The sequence below is a fragment of the Aspergillus neoniger genome (genome assembly GCF_003184625.1).
Source record: "Aspergillus neoniger CBS 115656 unplaced genomic scaffold BO87scaffold_54, whole genome shotgun sequence".
NCBI lineage: Eukaryota > Fungi > Ascomycota > Eurotiomycetes > Eurotiales > Aspergillaceae > Aspergillus > Aspergillus neoniger.
The window spans coordinates 82,337-94,292 of NW_020291182.1; the positions used below are offsets into that span (position 1 = coordinate 82,337).

Genomic DNA, 11,956 nt, shown 5'->3' on the forward strand with positions numbered 1-11,956 from the left:
TTAGTCAAGGCAATCCTATCAGGTGCACCGTGTATACTCCTTATCAAGAACACTGCATTGTCTTTGAGAGATTTTCAAGAGAGACATAGAACCTCTTGAATAAAAGACTTTTGGATGGAATCGGTCCGAGCGGGAGGCACAGCCGAAGGAGGTGGCGGGACTGATAACAGACTAGCGCATTCGATAAGAGCATCCAACGGTGATTTATACACCAGAGTTACCTGTACAGGCCACCATTTCCGACACAGTCATTGCGCATATCCAACAAGCAGATCGAACCATAATCTGCGAACAGCTTGCATCGCAGTTAACTAGCTTTTCAACCTGCTCCTGCAGCTGCTTTCCTCTCCGGCCTCCGCCTTCGAATCACGGAATTACCCCTCCCTCCACCACAATGCCCCCGCTTCGTATCGCCATCCTTGAATGCGACACCCCAGTCGAGAAAGTAAACAACAAATATGGAGGCTATCGCGGTGTATTCTCCCTCCTACTCCGTGAAAGTGCTGCAGCACTAGGTCAGCCCGATAAGCTAGACCCAGAAACCGGCCTCGAGATCAGCGGCTGGGACGTGGTGACGGCGCAAGAATACCCCAACCTGGAGGATGTAGATGCAGTTGTTTTGTCCGGGTCCAGTAAGTTACCTTTCTACCTATTTTCCCCGTACCCTCCCGCGCATCGTGCAGCATGCACCTCTCTGCAAGGCGCTCCCTGTGACTCATATGTCTCCTAGAACATGATTCCTTTGAGAACCACCCATGGATCCTGAGGCTGGTTGATTTCACCAAGAAAGCTTTCGAAGACAAGCGCGTTAAGATATTCGCCATCTGCTTCGGCCATCAGATCCTGGCACGTGCTCTTGGCGCCAGGGTTGGTCGCAACACTGCAGGATGGGAAATTGCAGTGTGTGAGGTGGACTTGACTGAGACGGGAAAGGAGTTGTTTGGGAGGGATAAGCTTGTATGTCACTCACCCTTCTTTCCCACAATCTTCAGAGCTCTCATATAGCTACTATGATGGAGTCCTGGACCTATGCTAACAAGTATGTTTACAGCGCATTCATCAAATGCACCAAGACATCGCATACGGATACCCGTCCGAGGTAGTGTCCCTGGGCGCTTCCCCGAGGTGTGCAGTGCAGGGCATGTATGTCCCGGGGAAGTTGATTGCTCTACAGGGCCATCCCGAGTTCAGAGAGGATATCATATCCGAGATCATTAATATGCGGACTGCGTCTGGTCTCTTCTCGAAAGAACAATCAGAAGATGCCTTGAGTCGCGCAGGTCTCCCACACGACGGCATCGCGATTACCATGGCCTTCCTGAAGTTTATGATCTGAGCAGACCTGACCATATAAAGCGATAATATACTTTTTGCCAGGATTAATGGCTGATACACCTTCATAGCTAATAGCCTGGCTACCCGATAAACTTCACCTCAAGCGACGCACATAGACAGATCAAGAATAGAAAACATATCTTTTATCCACTAAAGATACAAATGGTTAAAACCTCAAACCCAAGCGCATCTAGCCAGATGACCATAAACGATGGGTATAGAGCGACCTATAAAATCAGAGACACCGAATTTAATAAACCACCGAAATGCAAGCGCTCAAAATCGACAAACCCTCCGAACTAAGCAATGAATCCAAATTAATCAAGCACAACCCAAAACCTCTCCCAGATCACCCCGAAGCCGACGGATCCTCCCTCTCCAAAAACGTCGGATCCATCTCGACCTTCCTCTCAAACTTCGTCCACCAATCGCGGAAAGTCTTCAAAGGAACAGTTTCCTGTCCTCTATTGCTCGGATCTTCGGACGCAAAGCTCGCCAAGAAATTAAACGCATTCCCAATAATCCTCTGCGCCAGCACCTTCGTAGTCATCTCCTTCTGTTGTCGGTTATGTCGTACCAACTCCAGTGACTGCCCCGCGCCGCCACCACCAGCCTGCTCCGCCTCCAGCGCAGCAACCTGCGGTGCAACGGCCTGAACAGGTTCAAGCGAGATCCCCAACGTCACCATTGGTGCTGCGCCGGCCATCGCATTGCCATTTTGTAATCCCGGGATTTGCGGCGCCTGGACTTTAAGAATCGCAGAGGGTCTCTCATTCGCTAGCGCTCCGATAAACTTAAACTGGGGTGCATTGTTGTTCGGATCAGGGAATTGAATGTAAATCGCAGCGGCGGTATCGGGCGGGAGGACAGTGCCGGGGAGAAAGAAGACGACGAGTTCGGTGAGTTTGGGCGGAAGGGGGAAATTGAAGGCGAATTTTGTGGTTTGGCCGTTTGGTTGTGTTTCGACGGCGACGATGTCTGTGAGGCACGGATGGTCTGGTATGATGACGGAGAACATGGTGGGCAATTGATGATGATGATGATGATGACGAATTAGGAGTGTTGTATTGTATAGAGCATGTAGATCGGATCTCGATTTGGTTGGAGTGGTTTGAATCTTAATGGTGTATTGTTATAGCTGGACTAGAACAGATCGGAGGGAATTGCGACGCATGGCTTAAAAGAGTTGTTTCTTTGGAGCTTCTCCGGGAGGTGGAGAAAGAAGCTAGCTAGGCCAGCCTTTTGAAGAATTTCCTGGCGCGTTCCATGATGGAATCTCAAAGAAAGACTCGGTGACGAAATACCCGTCTTCTGGCTATTGCCCTTATCGATAAGGGTTCCCTTCCCGCCCGCCGCGCTCTAGGCTGGTTGAAGAACATCCCGTTGGTAGGGGGGCCATCCCCGCGGCTGACTTTTGTGATTGTTGTTGTTGGTGATAGACTGACTAGACTGCAGGCTTTGTATATATACGGCTTTTGTTGATACACTGTTTTGTCATCATGGGCAAGTCAAATCTTGAATTGGTTATCGAGTGTGATAGGTATTTATTTTCCCTTTATCCCTCGTCCCAATCGCTTGGATTCTAATCGTCAGATCCGCATGGCAGATTTCCGTACTACCAAGATAGCCCCGCATCCTATCTTGAACATCTGAAGAACTACCATGTTTTCAAGGTCGCCGGCTGCGATGCTACTCTCGGGTATATTTTGAACTCGACAGTAGAGCGCTTCGACTTGCCCTCGGAATGGTGGGCAATTGACTCCGACAACCGGAGCGTCACCCTCCTCGCTCCGGCCGATGCGACTCCCCAACAGCGCAGCGAGATTATGGCCAAGACGTTGAATAAGGCCGTGGAGCTGGGAACATTTGACATTCTCAAAGGATGGCGCAATGAGATGTATCCTATCTATGGACCAGGTGGTAAATTCCTCCTGGAAATGGAACGATCTGCTACCCCGCTATTCGGTGTCGTTTCGTACGGCGTACACTCGACCGTTTACGTGGTGGACGAGAATGGTCTACGCATCTGGGTGCCCAGGCGTTCGAGAACGAAGCAGACATACCCCGGTATGCTTGATAACTCCGTGGCGGGCGGTATGAGCACCACGGAGCACCCGTTTGAATGTCTTGTCCGTGAGGCGATGGAGGAAGCGTCTCTGCCGGAAGACGTTGTCAGAGCTAATGCCACACCGGCCGGATGTGTTACGTACACGTATGTCCGGAGTGCAAAGGCTGGAGGCGAAACGGACCTGGTGCAGCCGGAGGTCGAGTATATCTTCGATGTTAAGGTCGGGGCCGATATCATCCCCAAGCCGTGCGACACCGAAGTCGAAGAATTCAAGCTTTTCACTATCGAAGAGACGAAGCAGGCATTGGCTAATGGGGAGTTCAAGCCCAACTGTGCCGTTGTCTTGATTGACTTCTTCGTCCGACATGGTATTTTGACACCGGAGAACGAGCCAGACTATCTTGAAATCATCGCACGGATGCATCGGCGCTTGGAGTTCCCGACCGCATCACACGTGACGGTATAAACTACAGCTGACTCGCATACATGGAATCAGAAATGTGTTGAGAAGCAAGATTTAATGTTCTATTTGATATACCCTATCACCAATCAAACGCCGGCGCTGCAATCAAAGTACCCCAAGCATGCAAAAGACTTTTCTGACTATCCGAGACAGAACGGGCCAACGCCTCAGACCTTCTGAACACTATATGTGATGGTCGTGAAAGTTCTTTTTTGTCTATTTCTTCAGGAGCAGATACACGTAGTCGATCCTCAAGGGTGCCAGCTTCTTGTAAGGACCTTCAAGGTAAAGCAAAAGACCACCGAAAGAGATGAAAACGGCCCTGGACGCGAATTTAGTCAGCTGTTGTACAAAGAACGATCTCGGTCACACGGCGAAGAAGTCCGCAGCAGACCGCGATCCGCGCGACACATGGGAAAATCTTACATGTTACCCTGGCTGGAACCCTCCTCAAAGCGGTAAACCTTGCCGTGGCAGACATAATCGTAGTCATTAGCCAAAGTCTGCTCGCCCATTCCAACCTCTCTCCAGCCCTTCGATCCGGAGTCGTCCTTGCCATCCAGAGAAAGCGTCGAGGCCAGAGCCATGTTCAGCGACTCGTTGACAACGCAAGGGTAAAGCTCGGAGTTGACATCGAGAGTGAAGTGCGAAAGGGTGTCGGTAGAGTTGCAGCTCAGACGCAAAACACGGTCATATTTCTGGGAGTTGATCGCGGTGATCGTGAAGGTATCTTCGAAGAGTAACGGGTCGGACATGGTTGCGATGGTGGCTTCGAGCGTTCAATTGAATCGCAAAATGTAGTGTAGGATACCGGCTTTTACGCGAAAGACGGTAATCGGGGGAGGGATAAGACGTGCGCTGGTAAGAAGAGGCGTGGTGGTCGTGGTAGCGCCAGAAAGAGGTGAAAGCGAAGAAGTCGAGGGCGGACAGCTTTTTTGCTCGACTTTTAGCGCGGCGCCGCTTTTACTTTCCCGGAGCTGCCCCGCAGCAAATCTTCAAAGTATTCCCGTTCGGTTCATTGCGTTCCAATCATTCGACCAACTTACACGATGTCTTTTCGCAAGAGAAATATTGGTCTTTCGGCAGGCGCTGATCGCACTGGTGCTGTTAATGCTAATGCACAGCCGCAACAGCCTCCTGCGACGCCAGAATTGACTCCCGGTGTTCGCCCCTCCCCCGACGATGGGCGGCCGACTACTTCCACTGGTACTCCGTCGCTGGATAACCTTTTGGCTGGGCATGGAGGTCTTCCCATAGGGAAGACGCTACTGATTGAGGAGAATGGGACTACGGACTTTGCGGGTGCATTGCTAAGATACTATGCGGCAGAGGGTGTGGTGCAAGATCAAAAGATTCACGTCGTGGGAATGCCTGAACAATGGGGAAGGAGTCTTCCGGGCTTGTTAGGTCCGGCTGATGCTGTTGATGACAAGCAAGATAAACGGAAAGGAGAGCGCATGAAGATCGCTTGGCGATATGAGCGTCTGGGCGAGTTTGGAGCAGGGATTGCTGGTTCAAGAGGTATACACCTTGTTATATTGTCATATTGTCACTGCACCAGTTAGGGTAGTGTGCTAACAGACGCGATTATGCAGCGCCCTCAGGAGACCAGAGCCAACCTTCCACTGATCCAAACGTGGACAAGCGGCCAGCATTCTGCCATGCATTTGACCTCACGAAACGTCTCACTCATCCTTCCATCGCAAACGTGAACTATATACCCCTGGCGCCATCGAACGAGCCCTTGTTCATGTCGATTCATAAACGACTTCAAGCCGCAATTGCCTCTTGCCCACCAAATACTGTCCATCGCATCCTCATTCCTACCTTGCTGAACCCCACGATATACCCGCCCGATTCCTGCCAGCCTGACAACCTTCTGCCGTTCCTACACTCACTCAGAGCTTTGATGAGCGCGCAGGGTGCGCGGGTGACGGCGATGATCACGTTACCCTTATCTCTTTTCCCCCGTGCCACAGGACTTGTGCGATGGATGGAATTATTGAGTGACGGTGTCATTGAGTTGTGTCCCTTCCCGCACTCCTCCGACGCTCTCGCAACCTCGGGTGCCGCTACTTCTCAGGAAGAACCACCACAGGGCATGCTGAAAGTCCATCGTCTGCCAGTACTGCACGAACGTGGCGGTGGTAGCGATCAGAACATCGGACAGGATTGGGCTTTCACGCTGAGCCGGAAGAGGTTCGAGATCAAGCCATTCAGCTTACCGCCAGCTGAAGGAGACAAGGAAGGGCAGGATGCAGCGGTGACGGGTGCAATGCCAAAGAAGGCGGATCTTGAGTTCTAAGTTTCACAATGGGTTGGGATAGCCAAAACCAGACCACAATCACTCCTCGTGATCCGAACCGTCCAACATATTTTGCAGCTCGATCTGCTCGGACATGGCGGACCCAGTGTTGACCATTGAGCGGAGGTAGTGTCTCCCATATGAGTCAAGTCCCGGTCCAGCAGGTGATGCTGAGAAATGAGACCGAAGACGAGGTGCAATGAATCTCGAGAAGCCTAGATATGCTTCGAGCTGTCAGCAGCTGTCATTAGAGATAGGCGAGTGGTGGTACCTAGGAGTAGCAGGAAGGGTGCAAAGAACACCAGGAACAGCAGGGATAAGAAGCTCATTTCGACATATAGTGGCAATCCAGCCACTTGAACAGCTTTAGATAATGATTATACGGACTCTTATCATCTAGTGGTAGCTTCCAGGAATCGCTGAAGAGCATCAACTCCCACATTCATGACTAAGCACATCCAATACACTAGCTTTAATAGGAAAGGCGTACTTCCAGGGCAGCTCTTTAAGAGCTTCCACCCCACCGAATATTTTTTCTCGCTTCCATCCTCATCGCTCATTCAACGACAATCTGGATTTGCTGGCCAAGTCCACGAGCCTCATTCTTCAATTCGATACTCTATAATGCTGAGTTGTATTGATGGTAAGCAGTGATCCTATCCTTCTGCGCAATTGTCCCTTGCTTGCATGATTATACAAATACTATAATCTGTCAATCCCCTGAAGCTCATTAAAATAATCTCATTAAAACGAGCATATGTGATTGAGAAACGTATCGAGAATGAATAGCATTTTCTTGCGCTTTTACATTTCATCCATGCCATTCATTGGAATCTGAACGCTAACGTTCATATTCAGTCGCAGCAGCAGATCCCTTGATAAATTGAATTGTGCCCCTTAGTCGCTAAAAAATGGATATCGAACCCACCCTTCCCATTCCGATCTCGTATATTGGGGGTAGCTACTTTCTCTTCTCAATTGATGCAGTTACGTATGTGAGACGCGAGCATCACATTTGCGGCGTCTTAAGCGGCACATTGCCTCAAATCCCACAACAGAATGTCTTCCTGGGCTTGCCATTGAAGCTAATGCCGGAAGAGGCCCGGTTGCTCGTGGAGAAAGGTGTAGCATGCATTGTAGACGAGGTAAAAGTCCAAAAGGACGGAATGCGAGCCCTCATGGAAGAGGACCGCAAGAAGTATCTCCGTGAGCTAGAATCTCAAGGCCAGCATGCTATGCGACTACAACACGACCGGAAGGAGCAGCAACGCGAGAAGGCTTTAAAGAAAATAGAAGAAAAGAAGGCCGCCAAGGCCAAAAAGTCTGCTGAAAAGCAGCAGCAGGAGGAGCAGCCTGACCCTGTTAATAATAAGGCTGCTGCTAAGGACCCGGTTGTTGACTTGTTCGCACACGACCAGCAGTCGTCGCGCCGTTCTTCGTCCGCCACTGCTGCTGCTGCTCCCTTTGGCACTGCTATGGGAGTCACGCCTGCTACTTCTTATCCGCCTCTTCCGTATGAGTGGTCTGCTGAGCAAAAGCTACCGCTTCCTGATGTGCCTTCCTCATACCCATTGTTCGCTCACCTTCACTCTGAAGGATACTACCTGTCTCCTGGGTTGCGATTCGGGTGTCAGTATCTTGCCTATCCTGGTGATCCTCTCCGGTTTCATTCCCACTTCTTGAGTGTGTCTGCTGAATGGGATGAAGAGTTGGATTTGATGAGCATTGTTGCTGGAGGTCGACTAGGTACTGGTGTGAAGAAGGGTTTCATGATTGGAGGAGCTGAGAAGAAGCTCGAGGGATCGGATGCTGGGGATCCCGGTAGTGTGAGGACTTTCAGCATTGAATGGGGTGGAATGTGATATGAACCATATTCGACGTTCTCTTCGATCTTATTGATCGTCTCTGAGCTGAGCTTCGCATGCTGCGCGCGCAGCTTGCCGCATATCCCATTGCTGCTTTTCTCCTCGGTGGAGTAGCAGCGCCATGTCAGAGGGAGCTGTGCAGCGCTGCAAACTGCATTTGTACGCTCTCTCAAGTCCAGCAGAAATGCACACGGACTTGACTGCAGCAGCCAACCCTCGAAACAGCTGGTAGAGCTGTTACCTGACAAGGTTACGAGAATACTCTACAGCTCTCGATGCTCCAGCACACCCCAGGCAGCGCAGTCCGACATAAAGGACTTCATTGGAGGTTATCACAGCCTTGAAGATTATACCATGGCTGAAAAACAAACATGAAATCAAAACAAAATCATTCTTCAACTATACAATTCAATGAATCTCCGCGTACACTTGTAGTTGCTACCAAATCAGAAGGTCTCGGCCGCTTGTGCACAAGGGCACGTCTCGAAAGCCTTAGGATATCCTGCTGGACCGAACTGGCAAGGCAATCGGTCTTGGTTCACTCCAAGGTTCACTCAACAGCAAGACTCGTTCAGATCGTGAGAGGCATCAAGCCTCCACCGATAATCAAATGCTGGTGCGAAGGCCGAGTAAAGTCCCGTGCCTTCGTATGAGCTGCCCCTGATAACATCACATGGATTAAACTCTCCGTAGTGGCACATGCCTGCTTGACTCGAAGCCTGTCAGGTGTGCTGCAGACGGCAGTACTCTCGATGGTGCATCTCCTGGCGCGTCAGCCTCGAGTAGTCTACCACGACTATGGTCAGACTGTACTCGGGTTCCAAGCTCTGCAGGATAGTCTCCCTGGCCGTTCCCTCGTGCAGTCCACGATAAAGCGATCTAACGATCATTTCCAATAGAAGTCTTCCATCCACTCAACAGCCTAGATATAATCCACATTCCGCCACTTGAACTTCTTATTCGCTCTGTCCACCGGACGATTCTGGAACTGACTGCCATGAAGCTCAAACACGAGCTCCTCCTCCTTCTTCTCAGAATGAGCACTCGCCTCCCTAGCCACCGCCGCCCCATCAGCATCAGCATCATCCGCCTGAGGCAAAGGCACACTAAACCGGAAAATAGTCTGCTCCTTAGGAATAGCTAAACCAAACAACCACATTAGCAACACACCCAACCCAAACTTCATCCTAAATAAAAAAGGAAGAAAAACATACTCTTAACCTCATCTCCCCTCGTAACCACCACAAACGTAAACTTCGTATCCCTCACCACAATGCCCCTAACCCCAACCCTCCCCTCACACCGACTCCTCACCACCTCCACCTCCGCCCCATGAAAATCCGCACTGGAGAGTTTACTCCCATGCGACAACGGCGTCATGGGCGGCTTGAACTTCTTCTCCCCCAAGTCCAACATATCCTGCATATACCGCACCCACATGCCATGCAGTTCCTGGAAAATCGCATACTTGCATTCTTCCTTGGGGAGGTCGTACAGCCCCGAGGCGCGCTTCTGGCGCGCGGATAAAGGCTGCGGCTTTTGCTTGCGCAGGAAGTACTCTTTCTTGCGGAGGCGGTGGAGGCGACGCCGAGAGCGGTTGTCGGCTGGTGTTGGGGATGTTGGCCGCACGTAGAGTGGCTTTTGTTTTATGCGCTCGGTGAAGAGTTGGGTCGCTGTGTCGGGGGAGTGGGCGCGTGAGAGGAGGGTGTGTGCGATGTGGGGTTTGGGGGTTGTCATTTTTATGGCTGTTTCGGGTTGTATGATTTGGGGATGGATATGTTGGGGATTGGAGTGGTGATTTATTGGTGGTGGTGGTGACGGAGTGATGGTGTTGGTGTTGGAAAATTGGTGGTTATCGGAGTTGCTGATAAGATCACATGCTGATTGGGTTGAATCCGCTGGTTGGAGATGTATGCAACTTAGACTCTTGCATTCAGCATCATTTCATCGGGAATAAATTCACTTGCGATTTCTTCTGTTACTATAATTTGATGAAGTTACAGGGTTATCACTGGGAAAAGATTGATCAGTTCGAAGTATCTTCAACGCCAATTGTGACTTGATGAAGCTAAGTCAAGGCCTCGCCTACTAATTAATTGCCATAGCGAATAGCTTGATTGTGACGACACTATAATGAGTGCTAACCTAAAGACGATCTTTACATCAGGAATGCTACAGGCGTCCTCTATACGGCTTCTGAAATAGGATTACATACATATACAGTCCCTGCATCCGGTCTTGTCTGTTAATCTACGTCTACGCAATATCAAGCTATGCAGCAAAGAAGCCCCCAGATCAGATTATAGAGCACGATGTACTGATCATTCAGATAACATGACAGTTTAATTATCATATATGATGTGCTATATGTCTGAATGTGCGGCCTTTCTAAATCACATTATGGTTGCCGATCATCCCTCGGCATAAACGTCTTCCCCGCATATCACAAACTATATATACTCTACCAACAGTTGGTCGATAATGGGAAATTTCCACTAGAACGAATGTGCATCCAACTAGTAAACAACCAAAATGTCCAATCCAAGCAGCCTACTACCTCCATTTCCCTCCTCCGTCCCTACAGCCCCCCTCCTCCGTCTCTCACTTTCCAAATTACAAGCCCACGATGTCACGGAAACCCACAACCTCCTACAAGCCTGCAAAGACATCGGATTCTTCTACCTCGATCTCCGCGACGCCGACGAGGGAATCGCCCTCTTAACCAACGCAGACCAGCTCTTCCCAATCGGCGAACGTCTATTCGACCTTCCCCTGGACGAGAAGAAGAAATACGACCTCGCCAGGCAGAACTCCTACTACGGATACAAAGCGCTAGGCGCCATGATAGCAGACAGACAGGGCAACCTAGACGGGAACGAATTCTACAATGTCCTTATCCCCACTACACCCTCCTACACACACTTCCAACCACATACTAACACTCACCTACATAGGTCTCCAAAGACGACATCCTAAACCTCATCACACCCCCCCTCCCATCCCCACAAATCCTCCAAGAATCCCGTCCCCTCCTCTCATCATTCATCCAAACCTCCCACAACATCGTAACCCTCCTTCTCTCAATCCTAAGCACCAGCCTCTCCCTCCCCTCCTCTTCCACACTCCCCAACCTCCACCGTCTATCTGCCCCAAGCGGGGACCAAATCCGCTTCATCAAAGCCCCTCCTACCACCAGCACCACCCAGAACCCCACACTAGGCGAACACACCGACTTCGGCAGCGTCACCATCCTCTTTAACCGTCTCGGAGGCCTACAAGTCCTCCCTCCGGGGGCGGACGCAGAATGGACGTACGTCCGCCCCTTACCCGGCCATGCTATCATCAATCTCGGTGATGCGATGGTGAAGTTCACGAACGGGCTGTTTCGGTCGAATATCCATCGCGTGGTTGCGCCGCCGGGACAGCAGGCGGGGTTCACGCGGTATAGTCTGGTGTATTTTGCGAGGCCGGAGGATGAGGTTCCTTTGCGGCGGTTGGAGTCGGATAGGATTCCGGCGTTGGGGGAGGGCGTGGTTGAGGAGGAGATTAGTAGTAAGGATTGGGTGATTAGGAGGGCGTTGGGGAGGAGGGTTGATTTGGGAAGGCCGGTGGATTATGAGAAGGCGGTTGGGACGGAGGGAGTGAGTAGGAGGTTGGGGGTGTAGAGTTGGGGTATTGCAGTAATTGTGATGGTTTCTGTCTATGGGAGTGTTGGCTACAGGAGCGTTGGTGTGCATCGAGAGGATTTTTATATGATTATTGTTGGGCCTGGTTGATGCGTGGAGGGGTATACTAGAGGGTTATGTCGATCATGAGAAGTAGCCAGTATCCAGTGTCTGTAGTTTATATGATGAAAATCTTGTGAACGATAATCAGAGCCTTGGTAGCATTGCTATTTGTTTTTTTCAATATAGACTTTT

The 11,956-nt window shown here is 50.5% G+C and overlaps 9 protein-coding genes across 9 annotated transcripts; 5 read left to right on the top strand and 4 right to left on the bottom strand.

Annotated features, from left to right (window-relative positions):
* Nucleotides 1-394: 394 nt before the first annotated feature.
* On the top strand, nucleotides 395-1,543 carry BO87DRAFT_449455 (type 1 glutamine amidotransferase; the record flags this gene model as incomplete). Its single annotated transcript, XM_025628359.1, has 4 exons — nucleotides 395-632; nucleotides 731-807; nucleotides 841-957; nucleotides 1,052-1,543. The coding sequence occupies 4 exons, from the start codon at nucleotides 395-397 to the stop codon at nucleotides 1,334-1,336; spliced, it is 717 nt and encodes a 238-aa protein (XP_025474568.1). The 3' UTR covers nucleotides 1,337-1,543.
* On the bottom strand, nucleotides 1,423-2,586 carry BO87DRAFT_380831 (OPI10 family protein). Its single transcript, XM_025624385.1, has one exon. It carries the CDS (start codon nucleotides 2,351-2,353, stop codon nucleotides 1,685-1,687), a length of 669 nt encoding a protein of 222 aa, XP_025474569.1. The 5' UTR covers nucleotides 2,354-2,586; the 3' UTR covers nucleotides 1,423-1,684.
* Nucleotides 2,587-2,728: 142 nt separating this feature from the next.
* BO87DRAFT_345417 (thiamine pyrophosphokinase-related protein) lies at nucleotides 2,729-4,072 on the top strand. Its single transcript, XM_025620858.1, has 2 exons — nucleotides 2,729-2,875; nucleotides 2,942-4,072. The coding sequence occupies exons 1-2, from the start codon at nucleotides 2,835-2,837 to the stop codon at nucleotides 3,867-3,869; spliced, it is 969 nt and encodes a 322-aa protein (XP_025474570.1). The 5' UTR covers nucleotides 2,729-2,834; the 3' UTR covers nucleotides 3,870-4,072.
* Nucleotides 3,903-4,884, bottom strand: BO87DRAFT_380833 (DNA-directed RNA polymerase core subunit RPB8). Its single transcript, XM_025624386.1, has 2 exons — nucleotides 4,293-4,884; nucleotides 3,903-4,188 (listed from the first exon to the last, which is right to left on the bottom strand). The coding sequence occupies exons 1-2, from the start codon at nucleotides 4,619-4,621 to the stop codon at nucleotides 4,083-4,085; spliced, it is 435 nt and encodes a 144-aa protein (XP_025474571.1). The 5' UTR covers nucleotides 4,622-4,884; the 3' UTR covers nucleotides 3,903-4,082.
* Nucleotides 4,885-6,611, top strand: BO87DRAFT_380834 (elongator complex protein 4). Its single transcript, XM_025624387.1, has 2 exons — nucleotides 4,885-5,387; nucleotides 5,462-6,611. Exons 1-2 carry the CDS (start codon nucleotides 4,916-4,918, stop codon nucleotides 6,169-6,171), a joined length of 1,182 nt encoding a protein of 393 aa, XP_025474572.1. The 5' UTR covers nucleotides 4,885-4,915; the 3' UTR covers nucleotides 6,172-6,611.
* Nucleotides 6,211-6,500, bottom strand: BO87DRAFT_430889 (uncharacterized protein; the record flags this gene model as incomplete). The annotated part of the gene is made up of 2 exons (XM_025627568.1): nucleotides 6,211-6,386; nucleotides 6,443-6,500. The coding sequence occupies 2 exons, from the start codon at nucleotides 6,498-6,500 to the stop codon at nucleotides 6,211-6,213; spliced, it is 234 nt and encodes a 77-aa protein (XP_025474573.1).
* Nucleotides 6,612-7,020: 409 nt separating the features above from the next.
* Nucleotides 7,021-8,220, top strand: BO87DRAFT_197897 (tRNA splicing endonuclease subunit SEN34). The gene has a single exon (XM_025618524.1). The coding sequence runs from the start codon at nucleotides 7,083-7,085 to the stop codon at nucleotides 8,031-8,033; it is 951 nt and encodes a 316-aa protein (XP_025474574.1). The 5' UTR covers nucleotides 7,021-7,082; the 3' UTR covers nucleotides 8,034-8,220.
* Nucleotides 8,221-8,823: 603 nt separating this feature from the next.
* BO87DRAFT_197913 (RNase P/RNase MRP complex subunit) lies at nucleotides 8,824-9,848 on the bottom strand. Its single transcript, XM_025618525.1, has 2 exons — nucleotides 9,251-9,848; nucleotides 8,824-9,176 (listed from the first exon to the last, which is right to left on the bottom strand). Exons 1-2 carry the CDS (start codon nucleotides 9,771-9,773, stop codon nucleotides 8,959-8,961), a joined length of 741 nt encoding a protein of 246 aa, XP_025474575.1. The 5' UTR covers nucleotides 9,774-9,848; the 3' UTR covers nucleotides 8,824-8,958.
* Nucleotides 9,849-10,545: 697 nt separating this feature from the next.
* Nucleotides 10,546-11,701, top strand: BO87DRAFT_463308 (putative oxidoreductase, 2OG-Fe(II) oxygenase family; the record flags this gene model as incomplete). The annotated part of the gene is made up of 2 exons (XM_025629228.1): nucleotides 10,546-10,925; nucleotides 10,991-11,701. The coding sequence occupies exons 1-2, from the start codon at nucleotides 10,569-10,571 to the stop codon at nucleotides 11,699-11,701; spliced, it is 1,068 nt and encodes a 355-aa protein (XP_025474576.1). The 5' UTR covers nucleotides 10,546-10,568.
* Between the last annotated feature and the right edge of the window lie 255 nt (nucleotides 11,702-11,956).

Coding starts and splice junctions, on each gene's coding strand:
- BO87DRAFT_380831 (XM_025624385.1), bottom strand. CDS start 2,353: ATGTTCTCCGTCATCATACCAGACCATCCGTGCCTCACAGACATCGTC.
- BO87DRAFT_345417 (XM_025620858.1), top strand. CDS start 2,835: ATGGGCAAGTCAAATCTTGAATTGGTTATCGAGTGTGATAG. Junction 2,876..2,941: donor TTGGTTATCGAGTGTGATAG/GTATTTATTTTC, acceptor TCCGCATGGCAG/ATTTCCGTACTACCAAGATA.
- BO87DRAFT_380833 (XM_025624386.1), bottom strand. CDS start 4,621: ATGTCCGACCCGTTACTCTTCGAAGATACCTTCACGATCACCGCGATC. Junction 4,189..4,292: donor GGTTCCAGCCAGGGTAACAT/GTAAGATTTTCC, acceptor ATTCGCGTCCAG/GGCCGTTTTCATCTCTTTCG.
- BO87DRAFT_380834 (XM_025624387.1), top strand. CDS start 4,916: ATGTCTTTTCGCAAGAGAAATATTGGTCTTTCGGCAGGCGCTGATCGC. Junction 5,388..5,461: donor AGGGATTGCTGGTTCAAGAG/GTATACACCTTG, acceptor GCGATTATGCAG/CGCCCTCAGGAGACCAGAGC.
- BO87DRAFT_197897 (XM_025618524.1), top strand. CDS start 7,083: ATGGATATCGAACCCACCCTTCCCATTCCGATCTCGTATATTGGGGGT.
- BO87DRAFT_197913 (XM_025618525.1), bottom strand. CDS start 9,773: ATGACAACCCCCAAACCCCACATCGCACACACCCTCCTCTCACGCGCC. Junction 9,177..9,250: donor GAGGGGAGATGAGGTTAAGA/GTATGTTTTTCT, acceptor TGTTTGGTTTAG/CTATTCCTAAGGAGCAGACT.